This window comes from Xenopus tropicalis, chromosome 1, assembly GCF_000004195.4.
Source record: "Xenopus tropicalis strain Nigerian chromosome 1, UCB_Xtro_10.0, whole genome shotgun sequence".
In the NCBI taxonomy this organism is placed as follows: domain Eukaryota; kingdom Metazoa; phylum Chordata; class Amphibia; order Anura; family Pipidae; genus Xenopus; species Xenopus tropicalis.
Window position 1 is genome coordinate 70,348,795 of NC_030677.2, and position 21,504 is coordinate 70,370,298.

A 21,504-nucleotide genomic window follows, 5' to 3' on the forward strand; every position below is an offset into this window, starting at 1 on the left:
GGGACAAACAACCCACATTTAGGGCTAAAAGCTGCTTTGAGCCCCCCAACACCCCAGCAGCAGTTCGGACATTTGGTAAAGTCCTTAGCCTAGAGGCCAAAGCAAATACAAAAATGGCACGGTCCTATCCTAATTTGTCGGTATCAGAACGCCAGGCGATTAAATCCCTTAAGGATGACCTTAGCTTGGTAATTAGGCCTGCTGATAAGGGGGGGTCCATTGTACTACTGGACTACACCTACTACAGGGAAGAATTGTTAGGCCAATTAAGAGACCTGGATACCTACAGACTCCTCCCAGGGGATCCCACTTGTAAATTTAAAAGGGAATTGGATTCCCTTATTTCCTCAGCCCTTAATGCAGGGTGGGTAGACCAGGACATTGCCCAGTATATGAATACAGAATATCCACGCATACCCATCATTTATACGCTACCCAAGATACACAAATCACTCTCAGCACCCCCAGGTAGACCCATTATCTCCGCTGTAGGCTCTTTGTATCAGCCTGTCGCCACATATATAGACTCATACCTACAACCTCTGGTTAAATCCATGCAATCCTATACACGGGATTCCACACATGTGATCCAAAGACTTAAAGATCTGAAGGACATTCCTGTGAATAGCCTTCTAGTTACCATGGATGTTAAGAGCCTATACACAATTATACCGCATGAGCAAGGGATGTGGGCAACTCGCAATGCACTGACAAGAAACCCCCCTACCAATACTCCTATAGAGTTTCTGCTACAACTCTTAGAACTCACCTTGACCAGAAACTACTTCCGCTTTGAAACCTCCTACTACCTTCAGACCTCCGGCACGGCAATGGGTAGTGCACTGGCACCCTCTTATGCTAACCTCTATATGCTTGACTTTGAGACTGCACATATCCTCCCCCTGTTGGGCAAAAGTATCCTCACGTATTTTCGCTATATCGACGATCTCTTTCTGATTTGGACAGATGGGACGGACAGTATGCTCAAGTTCCACCAGGACTTGAACTCCCTGGACAATCCTGTTAAATTAACCTTGAACTATCACAAGGATAATGTTGATTTTTTAGACTTAAATATCTATAAGTCAGGATCAGTATTGGGTACCAGGCTTTTCCGTAAGCCTACGGATCGTAATTCCATATTACATGCTACCAGCCATCACCCTCCAGCCACTATCAGGGGTATTCCCTATTCACAGTTTCTACGGGCAATCAGGAACAACAGCTCACCAGATACGGCAAAGGTCCAGCTTGAAGAAATGTATAACAGGTTCCTCGAACGAGGTTACACCAATTGCCAGTTGGACCAGCAGATGCAAAGAGCACTCCTGCACACCCAGAATGACTTGATTTACAAAAGAAAGCCTGAAGTAACCCAGACAACCCCCCTGATCTTTACTACTACCTATAGCTCCACCTCATCATTCCTGTCTAAAAGCATTCACAAAAACTGGCCAATGATCAACCAGGATGAGACTCTATCCCTGCATCTCTCCAAAAAACCCATGCTTGGCTACAAGAGGAGCAACAGTCTAAGAGATTTACTAGTCAAAACTGACTTCAACGGGCCACCAAAGACCCAGACAGACTGGCTTTCCACACAAAAGAAACTAGGCTGTTACAAATGTCCTGACTGCACTACATGCAGATGTTTGCTCACAGGCCCAGATTTTCCCCATCCGTCTACAGGCAAGAGGCTCAGGATCAACTACAGACTAACATGCACTTCAACCTATGTTATATATTTTATCACTTGCCCATGTGGCCTCTATTACGTAGGTAAAACTATTACTACCCTACGTGAGCGCATAGGGAACCACCGGTCTGCAGTGAGCAGGGCTCTTAAGGAAGGCAAGGCTGACCAGCCGGTAGCCAAACATTTTTTGAAAATGAGACATTCTTTACCAACATTCAAATGTATGGCCATAGACTTCCAACCCCCTCTATCACGAGGGGGTAACAGGGACCGGGCCTTACTACAAAGAGAATCCAGATGGATTCACAAGTTGGACTGTGTATTCCCAAAGGGCCTCAACGAGACACTGCCACTGGGATGTTTTATTTGACTTTGCCACCCCCTTCTATATTATCCACATTCTGTCATCCTGTCTCTACAGTAGCTTCTAGCATTAGGAGGTTGTGCCCTCCACTGTTTAGTCAACTTAGCTACTATTTTTCTAAATCCATGTAATTATGTTGCAACTCTACCGCCGAATGGCACATTTATTACTTTGTAACTCTATTTTGCTATTGCAACTTTGTTTCCCTCAGTCTGTCTCGGAACTGTAACATTGATTGACTTCCCGTTTTTTTAATTTTCATTTTCATTTGCCTCCTTATCTGTCTTTCTTCCTTGATGTGTGTCATTGACATTACTCATGCCCTGTGACCCCTCTTGAGAACTACCCCAGTGGGTAGCAGGTGTACCCCTGGATGCCCTCACAAGGTACCTCATGCGCATGAGGTTGATCACTGAGATTTTGATCCTACTATAGACCTACCCCGCGGGGGGTAGAAACTACTAAAGGGGACTTGCACTATACGGATCTTGCCCCCTAGAGGGCTACGCCAGGCCAGACAAGCCTTTCTTTAAATATGAGATTGGCCCTGCATTGGGCAGCGCCAGGCAAGCAACTTTGTATATGTGAGTATATCTCCATGGTACCTCCGCTACATAGGATAAGGGAACCGGCACAGTCACTCGGCTACTACCGAGCGTGTGCACTCCCCTGGGTCCTTCTCCGGTGCGGTGCAGGCTAGCTGGGCCTGCGTTATCATTAATATCTGCCCAAGGATCGGGCACTTACTGGTGCGGGTACGGCGTTTCTAATAGCCGCCACTACCTAGCAACGCCCAGCCCCCTGCCGCCTAGTGCGTATGTGCATGGAAGGACGTCCTGCTTGGTAGGAACGGATCTCTATCCGACGATCACGTAGTAACGGGCAGTAAGTCTCCTCTATACGATAACTCATTTGGGGAAAGGGACAGGTAAAGGATACCCGACACACGCTTGACACACTTGCTTATGTTTTATTGATTAGCACTTTTCCATTCTCTTTTTCTTTTCCTTATGTGATTTCGTTTCTGTTTATTCTCTGTTGCCTAGCAACACTATCTTGGCGCCAAAGTATTTCCTTTAAAACGCCGAGGCATTTGCACACTTGTATTCCCTGACGAAAGTCCTAGGTAGGGACTGAAACGTTGGAAATAAAATCTCACCGACTGCATCTGATTAAGCCTTTATTGTCTTTTTGCTTTGATGATTAAATCCTATGAGTGCCGACACTTTATTGGTTACTGTATATATATATATACACAGCTATGAGACCTGCTGGGGACCTGAGGTTTTTCAGATAAGGGGTCCTTTCATAATTTGCCATGCGGCCCCTCACCTGTTTGGCTGCTGTGACTGCTTACCTTATTTAAGCTATAAATGATATCAATACTAAGATTCACTGCCCGCCTGTTTTGTCCACACCTCAGATTCAGGCTGTCAGCCCTTGCATTGTTTACATCCGTGTGCCATACTCTGCCTGCCCTATGCTGCCTGTGAGTACCATACTCTGCCTGCCCTATGCTACATGTGTGTTCCATATTCTGCCTGCCCTATGCTGCCTGTGTGTGCCATACTCTCCCTGCCCTATGCTACATGTGTGTTCCATACTCTGCCTGCACTACCTTTCCTGTGTGTGCCACATTCTGCCTGCCCTATGCTGCTCTGCTTACCTGTGTGTGCCATACTCTGACTGTCCTATGCTGCCTATATGTGCCATACACTGACTGCCCTATGCTGCCAATGTGTGCCATACTCTGCCTGCCCTATGCTGCCTGTGTTTGCCATTATGGTGTGCTACTATCATTAATGTAGATATGGTCTTAAAAATGTTTGTGTTAATATGGGTGTGGCTTAATGTAGTTGTGGTTTGTAAGGGAGTGGCCAAAACTGAGTTCCATTTTCGGCCCTCCTGCACGTAGGTCAGAAAAATTCCAGCCCACAGAAGTTGGACAGCACTATTTTAAACTATACATATATTGCAGGCTTATTCATTAATTTGTCATTTTATGAGTCTAATGTAGCATGAACAGCTGTTATGAACTTTCAAGGTACTAAAAACAGAGCCCTTCAGGGTAATATAAAATTGGTATCATAACTGCACATGTAGTGTACACAATGGAAAATTAATTGGAAAATTGGTGGTCTGGGAATCAAATGAACTCCAGAGACCTGTAAACATTTGTGCAGCTACTTGTATAGAATCACAGGGACGTAGTCAGTCACTAATACACTCAGCTCCCTCTTCTTACTGCTATATTTGTGATCATTGATGGTTGCATCAATCAGAGCATAATGTATCTATTCTCTTATCAATTTGAATTAAACATTTGTACACATTTCATTGCTTCGGTGCACAACAAAGCACCCTAGAGAAATGCATATTAAGCCCCCTCAGCAGTATGGAAGTCAGCGCTTTCAAAACATGCGAATGACTATACAAAAATGTGATTGCTAATGCTTAATTTGTCTCATTCAACAGATCTGATAGCTGTTGAAAATGATATTAAAAAATATGTGGCAGACAATATTTGCATGCCTTCAGATCTAATTTGGTCCCATTTCAGAAATGCTAAAGCGCTCTGAAATTTCCTGTTCGTGACAGATGTGTCCTGGGAGGCTATTCAAATGTGTACTGTACAGACAGCAAGAAAAAAAGAGAACAAAGTGTACCCTGGGGCACACACCCCCATCGTCATTCTCTAAAGACGTTACATTAATCATTTCTATTCACTGGTTGGGTGACTGCAAGCCATATTTAGTTCTAAGCAAAAAAAACTCATTTTGTAGAAAAATGAATATTAACTATCCTTTGTTAGATTTGTAACTGCTTTAGGACATATATTCAATATTTTGGATGGAGCTGCAAAAAAAAAAAAAAAAAAGAATTATATACTTGCAATAATCCATCATTATTCCAAGTTAAGATCAGATATTAAAAGACCCAGAAAAAGAAAAAATGATCATAGGTCATTACAAATTAATCATCGTGATCAAGTAGTAACGTAACATAGGCATAAAAAGTGTTACTTGTGACTTTTATTTTGGTGCACCAGACCCACTTGATACATTTAACAGGTTGAAGCCTTAATTTGCTGCACCCATTCCAATCCTGTGCAAGGAATAGCTGGGAAATTAAGAAAGATTGGTGGCACTGCACTCCCCAGCACAGACCCATTATCAATATATATAGGCCACTAAGACATTCTATGCATCAAGCTACAAAGCAATACCCTCCTTCTTAAAGGAGAAGGAAAGGCAAAGTCACTTGGGGGTGCCAAAATGTTAGGCACCCCCAAGTGACTTAAATCGCTTACCTTTTTACCTGCAGCGCTTCCTCCTTCCTGCTTTGTTTGTGCACGCATGCGCAGTAGAGTGAAAAGCCGAACTGCGCATGCGCCTGTCCTTAGTCCTTCCAAAAGCGAAGGCGGAAGGAGGAAGCGCTGCGCTACAGGTACCCCGGGTGGTGCTGTTTTCTCCTGACAGGGGCACCAGCCCAGGATACTAGGTAAGCGATTTAAGTCACTTGGGGGTGCCTAACATTTTGGCACCCCCAAGTGACTTAGCCTTTCCTTGTCCTTTAAGCAAAACAAGGATTTTTTGTCCATATATTGTAATATATTTCAAGCTGGCCTACTACGTCAAAGTCATTCCATCTGGCCAGTCTTACACTCACTTTTATCTGATTCATTAAGAATTCTACTGCTTCAATATACATTTAACAAAGGGACTGAGTGCAACTTACTTGCTTTTATGGTTAAAACCCCCAAATGGTTGGTCTTTTTTTTGACTCAACTGGGATCACCTGATTGGGAAGCTGGGGAGGGTGGGAGCTACAACATGGAGCTGGTCACTGCTCCTGTATAAACTATAGCAAAAATGGAAAGTTGTGCTCAACCATTACATTTTAAACCATTACGCCGGGGTGTAATGAGGTTGCACCCCCGCCTAATGGTTTAAAATGTATTGGTTGAGCACAACTTTCCCTTTTTTGATGCTACTATATGTTTGGTTTTGTAGATAAATAGACTACCAGAGTAGATAACCCCCTACATAATAGACTTCTGTTTAGGGCTCTGGCACACAGGGAGATTAGTTGCCCGCGACAAATCTCCCTGTTCGCGGGCGACTAATCTCCCCGAACTACCATCCCACCAGCAAAAATGTAAGTCGCCGGTGGGATGGCACGCGCTGCGCAGGCAATTTTGGCAGCATGTGCCATCCCACCGGCGACTTACATTTTTTTTGTGGGATGGTAGTTCGGGGAGATTAGTCGCCCATGACAAGGGAGATTTGTCGCGGGTGACTAATCTCCCCGTGTGCCATAGCCCTTACACGTGAACTGATAATCTAATTATCTATCTCGAAAAGACCAGACATGGAGTAACCTTAATTTCCGCTGTGCCCTGTTTAGCTGAATAAATAACACAAATCACAGATTTGTAATGAAAATAATATGCAAAATGTATGCTCGGAACAAGCCCTTTTCTTTAAGCTCATATTGAGCAAGGGGGTATACTGCCTTGTAAAGCAGACAAGATATAGGTGCATATTTATTTGCAGTTTCCTAAAGAATCTCAGTGCTAGGGGCTGATTTACTAATCCACGAACAGTCCGAAGGCATCCGAATGCGTTTTTTTCGTAATGATTGGTATTTTGCGATTTTTTTCGTAAATTGTTGCGACTTTTTTGTAGCCATTACGACTGTTTCGCAAAATGTCGCGACTTTTTCGTAGTGTTACGACTTGCGCGAATTGTCGCGACTTTTTCGTAGCCTTCGCGCCGAGTACGAAAGTTTCGGATTCATTCAAGCTTCAGTATGGTGACTTTTCTTGGGCCAGGTTGGAGCTGCAGGGTGCCATTGAGTCCTATGGGAGGCTTCCAAAATCATGCTAAGTCTGAAAGTTTTGCCCGCAGTTTACGAGCGCTCAATACAAAAAAGTCGCGACAAGATACGAGCAAATCGTAATGGCTACGAAAAAGTCGCAACAATTTACGAAAAGTCGTAACGGCGACGAAAAAATCGCAAAAAATACAAAAAAGTCGCAAAATGTTAGTTTACCAATCGAAATTTTTCCAATTCGGATTCGGATTCGTGGGTTAGTAAATCAGCCCCTTAGTGTCTTCCAAAGTCAGTTTTGTGTCGGCTTCTACCATATCCACATACTTGGTGGTTCTTGCTATAGATAGGGAGAAGTTGCAAATTTGTAAATGCCGTGTTACATCACTATATCATGTCTCAACCATTGTAGGCAATAGACTCTGATTTCAAAAAGTTCCTATTTCTCAGTATGCAAATTGTCAGTAAAACACTGTGTATTGTGCTGTAAACTAAACTCCATTTTGAGATATTGCAAAGAGGGTATCATCCCAATTTTTTTCCAGAATAAAAAGATTCTGTGGCTAACTTTATGAAATATTCAGATATTTACCTGAATTTTCCAAGCCTTTGTCTAATCAGTTAGATTAGAGAGTAGAGTATATGTCTACCCAACTTTCTTAGTACTGCAGCTGCATCTGTCTTTCCAGATTTTTCCTGTCTTTTCCAGTAGTAATTATTTCCTGGACTAAAAGATACACAGAAGGGTTGAACTTAATGGAAAGTTGTCTTTTTGTAACCCTATTAATTGTTATTATGTGTATCACGAGAACACACTTTTACTAGCTGTTCAACCCTTTCCCCTTAAAAGAAATTGCCACCTTGAATAATCTCTACGGAGACAGTACTACTGTTTCTTTGAAATGTACCATTTTGATATAATAATAACTTACAGCTGTAGTACAAAATTCAAAGTTTAATTTGCAGCATATCCTTAGAGATACTCAGTCTCATTCATTGTCTGCTGAGCTCTGTGCTTTGATTTGCCTTTTCTTGTCCAAGTCCTGTAGCCTAGTAAATTTGTTGCCCTGAAATACATTTTACAGTTTTCTAGTAATAGCATTCTGACTTAATAGACCAGTAAATCTAATCCCAATTTCAGCCTGGAATTTTGGTAGAGCTCCAATCTGGAATCTGTCCCGACCATTCTGTCTAGATCTCTTATAGCTGTGTCTGCATTCTTAGACCTAGTAGCTCTTGTTTGGTTACATTATATGGATAGAGTTTTGTTCTTGTATTTATGCCATTATCATTTTCAAATTAAATTTTAGATGGTTGATATAGGCAGATTATACTAAGCACTTAATTGCAACCTCCAGGACACTACTTAATGGCTATATGTGTGAGTGCCCAAAAGCACATTTGCCAGCATTGTATTTATGAGGCCTCAGGGGAGGCACACTGGACAGTGAGCTCCAAATATGTCAAATAGTAAGGACAGGGCTGCCTTGCACCCACCAACAAGTTCTGCACTTCATTCTAGATTATTAATATGGTCCCAGGTGCTGACACAAGTACTTGGGGAATGAGCACTAAGGGTTTCTGACCTTTGTCTCCGTTCTGCTCCGGTTCATATATTAGGAGGAAGAGATTTCGCATTTTCCAAACAATTTATTAGATTTATATGGTGTAAATTATTTTCTATAAGGTCTCCAGTGATGATCAAATGAACAAAGAACACTGAGAGGGTTTGTTTAAAAATGTTGTTTTAATAATCCATCCTGGGTACTGATAGACTGCAGTTAATTCAAGCTTCAGTCATTGTTAATATATTAGGAGAAAGTTTTACGCCCTCTGTGTCTGTTGTTGAATAGTGGCTTATTTCATCCTTGGCCAGCCAAATTATTCTTGTGGAGTATATGGGAGTTGTAGAGGCACTTGCCTGTAATTACAACTCTGTTTTCTACTGACAATATCAGCCAGTTGTTGAAGCAGCACTTGCTTATTTTCTTGGCAAAACAATAACACCAGATGTAGTTATAATCATGTTTTCACTAGAAAAAGCACTGATAACAGTGATAACATTTTAGCTCTAGTAAAACCCATGCAATTTTTTTTTTTTTTTAATGCAAGGCTTAAGAAATAAGTGAAAAAGAAAAAAACAAGTTGTAACTTTCAATGCCTTATTCATTGCTATGTGCACCAGTATGTGACATATGTGACATGATCAAATTTAATTCATATTTATACCATGTTAAGTTTATACGACTTTCAAGACCAGAAAAAAATGGATTTTTAGTAAACCTGCCCCTAAGGGGCACATTTACTAACCCACGAACGGGCCGAATGCGTCCGATTGCGTTTTTTTCGTAATGATCGGTAATTTTGCGATTTTTTTCGGCGTCTTTACGTTTTTTGCGTAAAAACGCAAGTTTTTCGGCGTCTTTACGATTTTTGCGTAAAAACGCGAGTTTTTCGTAGCCATTACGAAAGTTGTGCAAAGTCGCGATTTTTTCGTAGCGTTAAAACTTGCGCGAAACGTCGCGCCTTTTAAGTTTTAACGCTACGAAAAAGGCGCGACTTTGCGCACAAGTGTTAACGCTACGAAAAAATCGCGACTTTGCGCAACTTTCGTAATGGCTACGAAAAACTTGCGTTTTTACGCAAAAATCGTAAAGACGCCGAAAAACTCGCGTTTTTACGCAAAAATCGTAAAGACGCCGAAAAAATCGCAAAAAATACGAAAAAGTCGCAAAATGTTCGTTTCCAATCGGAATTTTTCCAATTCGGATTCGAAATCGTGTCTTAGTAAATCAGCCCCTAAGTGTTGGTAAATTGCAGCAAGTTGGGTGTAAGTGCACATGATATTGGAAATAATGTCTCCCCAAACAGGTGTTGGTGCATGAGTGCAAAGGAGCCCTGGAATCATGTAATTTGCACCTTGTGTGCAATTATGTGCAATTCATCAAAGCAGAAACTAGGTACTTGCATGGGGTATTAATGAAGTGCAAATAACTTTGGGATACATGATTTTTCACTTTTTATTTGTGCTAGCATTCGTAAATAGTTCTTTAAAGGGATATGCACATCACAGACAGGCAGAGATGCCATTTTGAGTTTTTTTGCATTAAAGCATACATGCAATTGTATATATTATCACATTGGCTAATATTGCACTGCAATTGAACTTGCTGGGGTAAAAAACATAGCAATTTGCACCAGAAATTGCACTTTGCACACTGCACCTGCACTCTTCAGCCCCCCAATCCTTCTCATATCACTTTGCAAATATATTTATAAATCATGTTTTTTAAATCATTATATCTCTTTCCTGTTACCATTATTTTCACTTAGTCAGTTAGTCAGTTACAGAAAGCTGCAGTTGGTAAACAATTGCAGATCAATAATATCTGATGCACAAGGTTACAGTGCAAGTGATAGAAATCTGCTCCTAAATCTTATTTTCTTCCCTGCAGGGAGCTCTTGTTAGTCTACAGAGCTGAAAAATAAGGGCAGAATATTTTTCCCTGCCTTGCAGTACGATAGAGTTGTTCTTCTGACCTCCCCAAAGTTCAGGTACTTTCCCATATAAATTGGTTCTTAAAAAATAAAAAGAGAGAACAAACTCTAAATTTCTACAGAAAAATGTATTTAAGAATTTTAAACCTACTGCCAATGCTGAAAGATTCAGTCATCACATATTGTGCCTGGTAAAGACAGAAATATCAGCATCAGCATATATGGCAGCTGGATGAATAGGACTTAGGAATAGGACCGATACTTATATATAGATAGATATATTTATGCAAGCAACAACATCTTGTCCAAACAAAAGTACCATATTTCAATTGAAAGGTTTTGGGGTTTGTTTTGCAATATTGTAAATACATTTTGATACAGGCAGAACTTTGAGATTAGTGTAGTGTCTCTCTATTTATCTGTTGGTCTAACAGTTTTTTTAGTGTTACCAAAGATTCACATGCTTATCATAATTACCACCAGGACTTCATGCATGCAAACTATCACTTGTAAAAATAAAGTTAAGAATTGAGGCATCTGCAAAAATAAGTGTTGCACATACTGTTACTGAAATTGTAACAGATTGATTTGCTTTTACACCTTGTATATTTATTATGTAAAGGACAAGGAAAGTGTAATACACAGGAAGAAGATTGAAATATGTTAGCTACTACCTTTTTTACCTGGACTAGTGTTCCTACTTGGAAAAAAATTGCACCAGTCCTGGAATTTTTTTTTTTTATCTAAGTGCCACACCACCATCTTTTTAGTATTTTAAGGCCCCCTTGTTGCTATCTTGATTTGTACATGTGCACAATAGTAACATTTTTCAGTGTTACTGTAGTGCTTGTGAGCATGTCTGTAAGTCTGAAAAAACCCACAAAGAATCCCTGGGAAATACAGGTAAGATGGTGGTAATTCTCTGCCACCAATTTGAAAAGTTTTGTAATCTTTGTAAAGTTTTCCTCTATGTGGGGGCTGCCATATTTGTGCTGCAGGAGTCCATTAAACTCTTGGATAATTACTAACAAAAGCAGACCTATCATGATAAACGGTCAACGTGACCTATAGGTAATTTTTAAAGTATTAAGAGTTTTTAGTGTCTGTATCACTTACTAACAGATTATAAGCAAACATCATCTTGTGTTTTAGAAAACAATGATCTAGAACTCCTTTCTTTCTTTTCCCCTGCTTTTATCTACCTTCAGATACAAACAACCCTTTTGGTAATTGGTGTGTATGTCCGTCTTAGTAGCTCATCTGAGTTCTTTACTATATATATTCAGGTGAAAGGAGAAGCCAGAAAAGAAACAAAGTGTTTGAAGACAAGAGCCACAGTCAATCTGAAGGTTTAGGGCCATGTATAAAGAAACACATCTTGAAGAAAGATTCTCCTAAGGAGAAACAATCTTAGACTCCAAGTCAGTAGTATATTAAACAGCAGTTTGCTTGTTCTCCAAACGTAAGGAAAAAAAGCGACTCAATTAAAGACAGAACTCTGCTTAGTAAAGACTAGAGTGCCACTCAGTATGTTGCATGAGCTGATATGCTGCCCTGAAATGTGACAAGTAAAGGCATTTTAAAGAGAGTTCTGTCTTTACAACAAATACTTACTTGATTTGGGAGTCTGAACATCCCTGAGAAGGGCACCTGTGAACGTCATGTGCTGATACAAGTGAGGTTTTGTGTTCTTCCAAGGGGAAAAAAGTAACTCCATATAATATGATAGCAACAGGTGGAAAAAATATGCCATGAATGTAGAGCAAACAAAACCATATTTGTAAAGGTATGGGATTTGTTATCCGTTAACTCATTATCAAGAGTGCTCCAAATTATGGAAAGGTCATATCCCAAGGACTCCACCAATTAATTCAAATTTTTAAAAATGATTTCCTTTTTCTCTGTAATAATAAAACAGAACCTTGTACTTAATCCTCACTAAGAATAACGAATCCTCACTGGAGGCAAAATGGTACTACTGGGTTTAATTAATGTTTAAATGATTTTTTAGCAGACTTAAGGTATGGAGATCCAAATTATGGAAAAATCCCTTATATGAAAAATCCCAGGTCCCAAGCATTCTGGATAATGGGTCCCATACCTGTAGTAAACAAAGAGGTTGCGGTCCTAAAAGAAAGAAATGTAAATGCCTCTATACAATAGATATCATCAAAATACCTGACATAAAAACTATATGAACAAGAACAAGTTCATTTTATGTCAGTTAGATTATGAGTAGCTTCTCAATACTGTGGCAAAGGCATTTAGAGCACTGACGTAGTTATGGACACAATGAAACTGATGAACTGATGAAAAAAAAATGCAAGCTGTTCATTTTGAATCTTTGAGAGCTGGTCCCGTGCCTTTAATTGCAATTGCTTCTATTGTGTACTTTTTATAGTAATTAAACTATATTTTAATTAGCTGCAAGCCAGTTGGGATATGATATTTAATGATTGGTGGTGGCTATAAGTGGTGGCAGTCAGAGAACATGTGAAACAGATGAAGGTTATTCTGTCATTAAGGACATCAAAGGACATATTAATCAAAGGGCAAATTACTCATGCTCCTCCTCCTGCTAAAATCTTTTCTTCTATTTTAAAAGCAATTAAGGTCTTTTCCATCCAACTTTTCAAGTAATTCTCTGCCATTATCCTGCTCCAGAAAGTATAGAGAATAGAACAACTGTATGCATTTATTGCAGTTTGAATTTTTTTAATAAAAGCAGTCTCAGTTTGTTCAAGCATCACCTGATTTAAGTTACAGGTTATGGCAGCATCCAGACCTGCATTGGCAACAATGACTTTCAGCACTTTCATGGAGGAATGGGAGCTACAAGAGTCAGACTTGCCTACTCTTGTATACTACAGTATAAGACCCGTTATCCAGAATGCTTGGGACCAAGGGTATTCCGGATAAGGGGTCTTTCTGTAATTTGGATCTCCATATCAATCTCCAATCAATAAAACATTGATTAAATTCAATAGTATTGTCTTGCATCCAGTAAGGATTCATTATATTTTAGTTGGGATAAAATACAGGTTACAGTTTTGTACCCTGTACAAGGAAATCAATTTTAAAAATATGAATTATTTGATTAAAATGGAGTCTTTATGGCAGACAGGCTTTCTGGTAATTCGGAGCTTTCTGAATAACGGGTTTCCGGATAACATACCTGTTACATACCTGTACATATAGGCCCCAATGCCCAAAAGAGACATTCTATCCCCTGCCCATTTTTTTCCCTTAAGTAGGAAAAACTTCCTATTGCGATTAACATTTTTGTTGATATAAATATCTGAATCAAATTCGCAATTAATATTAGTTTATGACTTTGAAGGTATAATGTTACTAATTAGTTGCTTTTCTATTCTGCTTCTCTTCAACCTAAAATAAGAAAAATCAATCCAGTTGCTAGGGTTAGTCTAGCTACTAAGAAACAGAACAGATATAAATGGAAAAAAGGCTCACTTTTAATGAAAAGTAGACTCTAAAAATGCTTTAGGGATCTGAAATAGCTACTGCACTGACAGCAATGGGTGAGGGGGCATCTGACTGGAATTACTGCAAGGTAAAATAGGGAAAAAAAACAGCTCATTTTTTGCAACAGGACAGCACACTTCTTGCAGTCTACTAAAAGTCAGTGTGAAGACCGGAATATGTTCATCTAATATGTCAAACTGGAGGCCCACAGATAGAATGTAGCACTGCTAAAGATTTTTTATTGGTCATGGCCTGCTTGTGGTCTCTACGTGTCTTCTAATACAGTGGCCCATGAAAATACAATAAATCATATTTTGCAAAACATTGTTTGGGTAGTTATGCAAAACTGCATGTTACAGTCTAAGGATATTTCAACTTCACCTATAAAGTAGTCTTTCCCTTCTGCCCACTGGAAATCACTGGCACTATGGGAGACAAATAACTTGCCAGATTAATTAGAATCTCTATATGTAAAACACTTTACATGCAATTATCCTGGAGATTTTTCATTCGCAAGTAGGCATATTTCACAGGTGCGACACATCATCTTTAGAGTTGTTGAGGCATCATATATGCACCTAAATAATAATACCACATTCCAAGTAGAGTACAGCTTTAGTCATTCAATTATATGGTAATAATAGTTATACAATTTCATATTCCTGACACGGGTAACAGGCAGCCCAGAAGCAAGTCAGGCTATGTGTATTAGGGGATTGTAAAAAAAAGTGTCAGAAGGTATTAACGGATACAGTAATAAACACTAAAACACTTATAATGGGCTAATATGCTTCAATGCCATTAGACTTGCTTGTAATTCCAAAAGCTTTAAAAATGTGTAGATTAATAAAATTGCTTGCAAGAAGTATAGGGAAAATGTAGTTAAACAGAAATCTGGTGTGTAGCCATATTGCCCCCTAGTGGTAAAACAGATAACAAATACATTTCAGAACATAGATTTTGTTTTGTTTTTCAGATCAGCATCTTCATGACCCACTTATCTAACTATGGGAATGACCGACTTGGTTTATACACATTCGTTAATCTGGCCAAATTTGTAGAGTCCTGGACCAATTTAAAGCTGCTAACACTTCCTCCTGTACAGCTGGCACAAAAATACTTTCAGCTTTTCCCTGAGCAGAGGGATCCTATTTGGCAGGTAAGGGAATAAATAAAATCCAATGTTGTATGAACTGTTGAGAAGAGGTTTCGCAGAACTATTATTTTCCTCCAGTTACTTTGTGCAGGCTTTCTGGAAGAATACAATATGTATTGTATAACTACTGCAGAACAGAAATATTTGAATAAATTCCACATAACAATGTTCTACAATCTCAGGATCCTTTGAGAAAATATACAGGACTGGAAAAGGAGTTCATTGTGATTATACTCACTCAAAAGAGGCAACATTTACTGTTACCAACTGCATAAAAATAATGGAAAAAAAGGTTTTCAACTTGTAAAAACAGCACTTGAGGAAATCTTACAATACATGGATTATTATTATTGTTATTATTATTATAATAAAAAATGCCAACATATTCCACAAAACTGTATAACGGAAGGGTACACTGATCAAATATGATGCACATATTACATACAAATACTGATAAATTAGGTAAAGAGGGCACAGCACATTAGAATTTACAGTTAGTAATTTGTAGGTCTGCCAAAACCCATAGGGCCCACAAGGCAAGAACATTCGGTACGGCAAAGCATCTTAAATGGGATGTGGGCCAAACTCTGCTCACAGCCTGCCTTTTCTATTATATTTGTGTCCCAAAAGCCTCTACTGGCTACCTATATCTATTTGCTCCGGCCTGCCTGCTTCTTTTGGTGACATCAAAGATGGGTGGGTATAGTAATAATGATGGCTCACAGAGTTGGGTTGGATGAAGGAGAGTTAACATAGGCTGCAGGGTTTTGCCATCTCATGCATTACTACTTACAGTATCTATATAGTGGCCACTCTAAATGGAGGGATATGTGCTTACCCACATACAGCATGTTCAGTTTAATTCCTTATTACTTAGCAGCACAATACTTTCATATTATTGTATTTGTTGGCTAAAATGGATTCAAATGTTGTGCATACTGATGCCATTCATTTTAAGGTACGTATGTCCATTTTAAAGACCTAAAATGGACACAAAGGGGCAGATTTATCAGTGTGAAACTATAGCTCACCGCAGGAAAATTCCAACACTCTCTATTCATTTTTTATGGAAGGTGTATTTATCAATGGGTAAAAGTTGAAGTCGCCCACTTCATAAATTTGCCTCCCATAGGAATAAACAGAGAATGGTGGAATTTTACTTTGGTGAGCTCTAATTTCTAAATCTGCCCAAAGTGTTATGTCTTTTACCTACAATGCAGTAATCTTCCCCAGGATTCAAATGTCCCTGAAGGCAACCTCAAGATACTGTGCCCTGAAACTGGATTCACCAACGTGCGCACAACTTAGCACCTGTTTTGGTAAATCTCATGTAGGTCGTAGTGTAACTTATTTTACTGAATTTGTGTACAAATGGCATTGCTTCTACCACCTAGTGTAAATAGCAGCTTTAAGGGTGTATTTATTAGCACTGAAGACAAAAATTACCAGCGATGTTGCTCAAAGCAACCAATTTGATTTTTGCTTTTGTTTTGTAACTAGGTAACCGTTAAAATCTAATGCTTATTAGTTGCAATGGGCAACATCACTGGCTATGTTTGCCTCCAGTGTTAATATATGCTCCTATTGGTGTGCAATTCGCTAGGTACAAGTCAGTTGTACAACTAAGCCTCAAGGTACGTGTTACTTAGGGCCCCCTTATGTCTGAGTGGATACACACTTTCACACAAGCTATTGACTAGAGAAGGCTGATCAGGTGCTTGGGATCAAACTACCTTTTTGAATAGCATTCATCTTTTGCATTCATATCTTTGTCATACTTGTATCTGCACAATTGTACTAGCTACAGATGTTTACATGTCTTATAGTATATTTTTGCTTTCGAAATTGCGAAAGAAAATGGTGTTTTATCACAACAAAAATGTGGGTTTTAGATGACAAAAAAAATGAAACCAGAAAAGATTGAGCAATAGTAAATAACCCCTTATATATTAAATATGCCACATTTTACATGGCCATTTAATTTTGCAGCTTTTTATACAGCTTTCAGGCCAGAAAGTTTTAGACCTTAGTCTGGCGTAACAAAATGTAAACCTTACATAAATAACTTGATTTGCTATGTAATGGGTTATTTCTGTGATTGCATGGCAGTAATTAACATGCCATGGCAGCAGTGGAGTCTTTTATTTATACCACTTACCTATAAATAATTTTACACAGTTTTATAACTACACTTCCTTGTTACGGATCACAGTTTTCCCTTTATACTAACTTTTAATGATTAATACTGCGGTATTTTAGGACAACTTGCCCTTTGCCTGCATAATTTCTTATATCAAACACATGTATTCCTTATGGTACAAAGGTTCAGACATGGATTAATTTGTTTAGCCTGTGTTTTATGAAATATTATTCTCCATCTCATCATTTGATTCTCTATTTATACAGTGTTTCATCTGTAAGCAGCTGCACTGTTAAACCTTAGATCATATCAATGGTTGAATACACATTCCTCTTTGAGAACATGTCTATAAAATGTCACCTTCTCTGCACTTAAACGAGTAGGAGGAACCAAACACATTTTATCAGAAAGCAATCAAAACCAAGGCTATGCTTAGTTAGCTTATGATATAGTATAAGTATTCCTCCTCGGGCCATAACTTTTTCAAGAGAATATTGTAAGAAGTATATTTTGTTTCATAAGGATTTACGATTTATACACATTTTAATCTAATTCAATGTCCCTCATCTTAACCGGTCACTTTGATTTTTCAGTGTTCTCTACAAAACTATAAATGATCTTATTCTGAAAGACAACATAGTCGTTGAGTAGTCCTTGCTGTAGTCCTTAAGTTGATGAGTAAATGGGGTCAGGAAGCTTTAGAACAATCCCCATTCTTTTTGTGAATACATTATCAATTAGAAAGATAATACAAAAGTACTAAACGTGCTGAATGATTAATACATAAAATGTAGCCATATAAAGTAAGTTTTTTACTCTAGTAACACTTTAGAAGTGTGGTTGTCATAGTTTGACTTCATCAGTTTATTATTCTGCAGACAGATTTACTGTTATTTTTTATTATTTATATGGATTCTACATCAGTCCCTGCCCCAATGGAGTAATGGAGCCTATCACATTCACACACAGTAAGTTTATCAGGAGCCAATAACCTGCCTGTATGTTTTTGGAGTGTGGGAAGAAATCCATGCAAACACAGGCAGAATATACCCTAACTTTTACTTTTTCATATGCGCTTTTAAGATAGCATATATTGTGATTTTATAACTGCACTTGTGATTTAATAAATCTATTTCTGCCTCCCCTGAGCCCTGTAATTTAGATTTACTTCTCCCATTGCAGTTGCCTACGCAACCAAGTTATAAAATGCAATTAGGCAACGATATTCGTGTTTATATCTATATGTTTATCTTGGCAGACTGTTTTAAAACGGCATTCAAAATTTGCTGATACTTAGTGGAATCCATTACTCTCCCTCTACACCCACAATATTTCCTGTGACACTGGAAACACAACCTTCAAGGCATAATCAATATTACAAAAAATTGGCATTAAAACTGCTTAAGTGGCTTCTAGGTAAATAAATATTGCTTTGGAAATCATATTAATGGGCAGGATATTTTGTTGTATTGGCAACCAAAGGTGGACAGAATCAAGACCAATTCAGATGGCTAATAAAGTTATCAGTTCTTATTCTTATTAGCATACTTAATAGTGTATTAAAAAGCTCAGTGTGAGTGATCAATTTATTAAGATATCTCAGGAAGAACATTTTATTTAACATGACATATATTCCAGGACCTGGTGCCTGATGGCTAAGATGAGTGAAAATGGCTTTTAGGCAGTACTAGAACAAGCCCTAGAGACATGAGCGTTTCATTTCAATTTATGGGGCACTCCAAGTGCTGAAATATTGAGCAACTGGTGGAAGTGGAGTGGACATGCCAGGCTGGTTATCAACATTAACAAGGCACTGTCCAATGACAAAAAAACACTGTTCAGTAAATGTTTATTCCATATTTCATAGCATTCTGGATAATATGTCCCATGTCTGGGATCATTTGCTATGCTATTTTATAAACATGTTTTACATACATATTTTGTACTTGTTTACTGCGGAAAGAGGATGTAATACAAATGACGCCCATTTGAAATGCCAATATAGTTGTAGAATGTATTTTCTTGTTGAGTACTTGCTTGTCATACCTGTCTCCCTTTGTTTGTCGTCATTATCATAATAATTCTACATCTTACTAGGGATCCAGCATTTGAATGTGAGAAGCATATGGAAAGATGAGCTAGTGACAACAGAAAAGTTGTGATTGTCAGGTGATTCATGCCACGAATTTACAGAAAGCTGTTTCTGACAAGGCACCAAATTTATACAGAAACATAACAATATTATACAGAATGTGGGTATAGGACAAATCCATAAACAGCAACATTTGGGGCACATTTATTAATCATCAAATTGGGGAACCCTAGGAAATCCCATTTATTAAAAATGAATTGGCTGTCAGAACATTTTTTGAAAAAACTGTGAATGAATCGATCGTTGATGTGTGCATAGATAAAATACTAAGAAGATGCATTATGAACAAACAGAGTACACTTTAGAGCTCAAATACAAAAACTATGACAGTATGAAGTACGGGCATGGGATCCATTATCTGGAAACCCATTATCCAGAAAGCTCCAAATTATGGAAAAGACAGATACCATGGACTCTATTTTAAGCAAATAATTCAAACTTTGAAAAATGATTTGCTTTTTTTCTGTAACAATAAAACAGCACCTTGTAATTTATCCCAAATAAGATATAATTAATCCTTATTGGAAGCAAAACAATCCTATTGTTCATTTTATGTTTAAATTATTTTTTAGTACACAATAACGGAAATACCCCTTATATGGAAAATCCTAGGTCGCAAGCATTCTGGATAATAGGTCTCATACCTGTACTTTCCAATGTCCCCTTAAATATACAGGTATGGGACATCTTATCCAGAATACTCGGGACCTGGGGTTTTCCAGATGAGGGATCTTTCCGCAATGTGGATCTCCATAACTTAAGTCTGCTAAAAATCATTTTGAATATTGAATAAACCCAATAGCATGGTTTTGCCTCCAAATTAATTATATCTTAGTTGGGATCAAGTACATGGTACTGGTTTCTAATTACAAAGAAAAAGGAAATAATTTTTCAAAATAAGAATTATTTGCTTATAATGGAGGCTATGGCAGATGGCCTTTCCGTAATTTGGAACTTTCTGGGTAACGGGTTTCCGGATAAGGGATGCATACCTGTATTTCAGTAGTGTGCTTTGTGCTTTTTTTTATTGTATTCTGCCACGCCTTTCTGTTTGTCAGGTATAGTAACTAGGACATCAGCACTGTTCTGATAGTATGGCTTAGAGCAGTGATCCCCAACCAGTGGCTCAGGGGCAACATGTTGCTCACCAACCCCTTGGATGTTGCTCTCAGTGCCTCCAAACCAGAGAGTTATTTTTGAATTCCTGACTTGGTGGCAAGTTTTGGTTGAATAAAAACAAGATTTCCTACCAAATAAAGTCTCCTGTAAGCTGATAGTGTGCATAAAGGCTGCCTAATAGCCAATCTTAGCCCTTATTTGGCACCTCCATGAACTTTTATGATGCTTGTGTTGCTCTCCAAGTCTTTTTACATTTGACTGTGGCTCACGAGTAAGTAAGGGGGACCCCTGGCTTAGAGCCATCAGCATGGTATTCAGTTTATAGACTAAGCATTTTGCCTATACCAGTAGCATAGAAATGGAAAGCATGGAACCTTTATTAAGTTGAGTGATTTACGCATTGTTAGAATGCAATACTTTAGTATTTATATAATAAATAATATATAATAAATTATAATTTTATATATATTTTAGTCTTCTGAGCACCACCAATGTGTGTAGCTATTTATGTTCATATGAACTTAAGACAGCCAAGTTTCACTTTTCTAAGAAAGTTTCAACAATCGGTACAGAATTCAAACCTAGTCAACCAAATTTATTTCCATGATCAAATGTCCTTTGTCCGTGTAAGCAAGAAACAGTGTGGGTAACATCCACTTGATTTGCTGCACCGGGTAACAGGTTCTGACTAGGTCAGCACTAGTTGCATGGATATAACTAGGGTATAAGAATATGGCTGGCTTGAATCACAGCGGTATGTGCCACCATAATGCAGCCTTTTTATATAAGATGGCCTCAGAAGTAAACTGCAAACAAACAAAGCACAGTTGTAGTATAGTAGAGATCACCTGGATAATATAGTACAGCGTTTCTCTGGCTTTGAGGGCAGCCATACTTGGTGAACCTATTAGACACTGCTGCACAGTGATGGCTGCTACTTTATAAAGATTCTATAAATATCCTGAAAACTACATGTTCTATGAAGACAGAAAACAGTAATGTTTTTAGACATCTGTAACCTTAATTTAGTTAGTGATATCAAAACTAGGTAAATTTCAGTTCA

The 21,504-nt window shown here is 38.5% G+C and overlaps 1 protein-coding gene across 1 annotated transcript in view; it reads left to right on the top strand.

Annotated features, from left to right (window-relative positions):
- The window catches only part of ndst3 (N-deacetylase/N-sulfotransferase (heparan glucosaminyl) 3), a 119,743-nt gene that overhangs the window by 75,094 nt on the left and 23,145 nt on the right, over positions 1-21,504 (top strand). Inside the window, 1 exon segment of the mRNA NM_001127047.1 lies at positions 14,851-15,033. Within this exon segment, the coding sequence (NP_001120519.1) occupies positions 14,851-15,033 (183 nt within the window).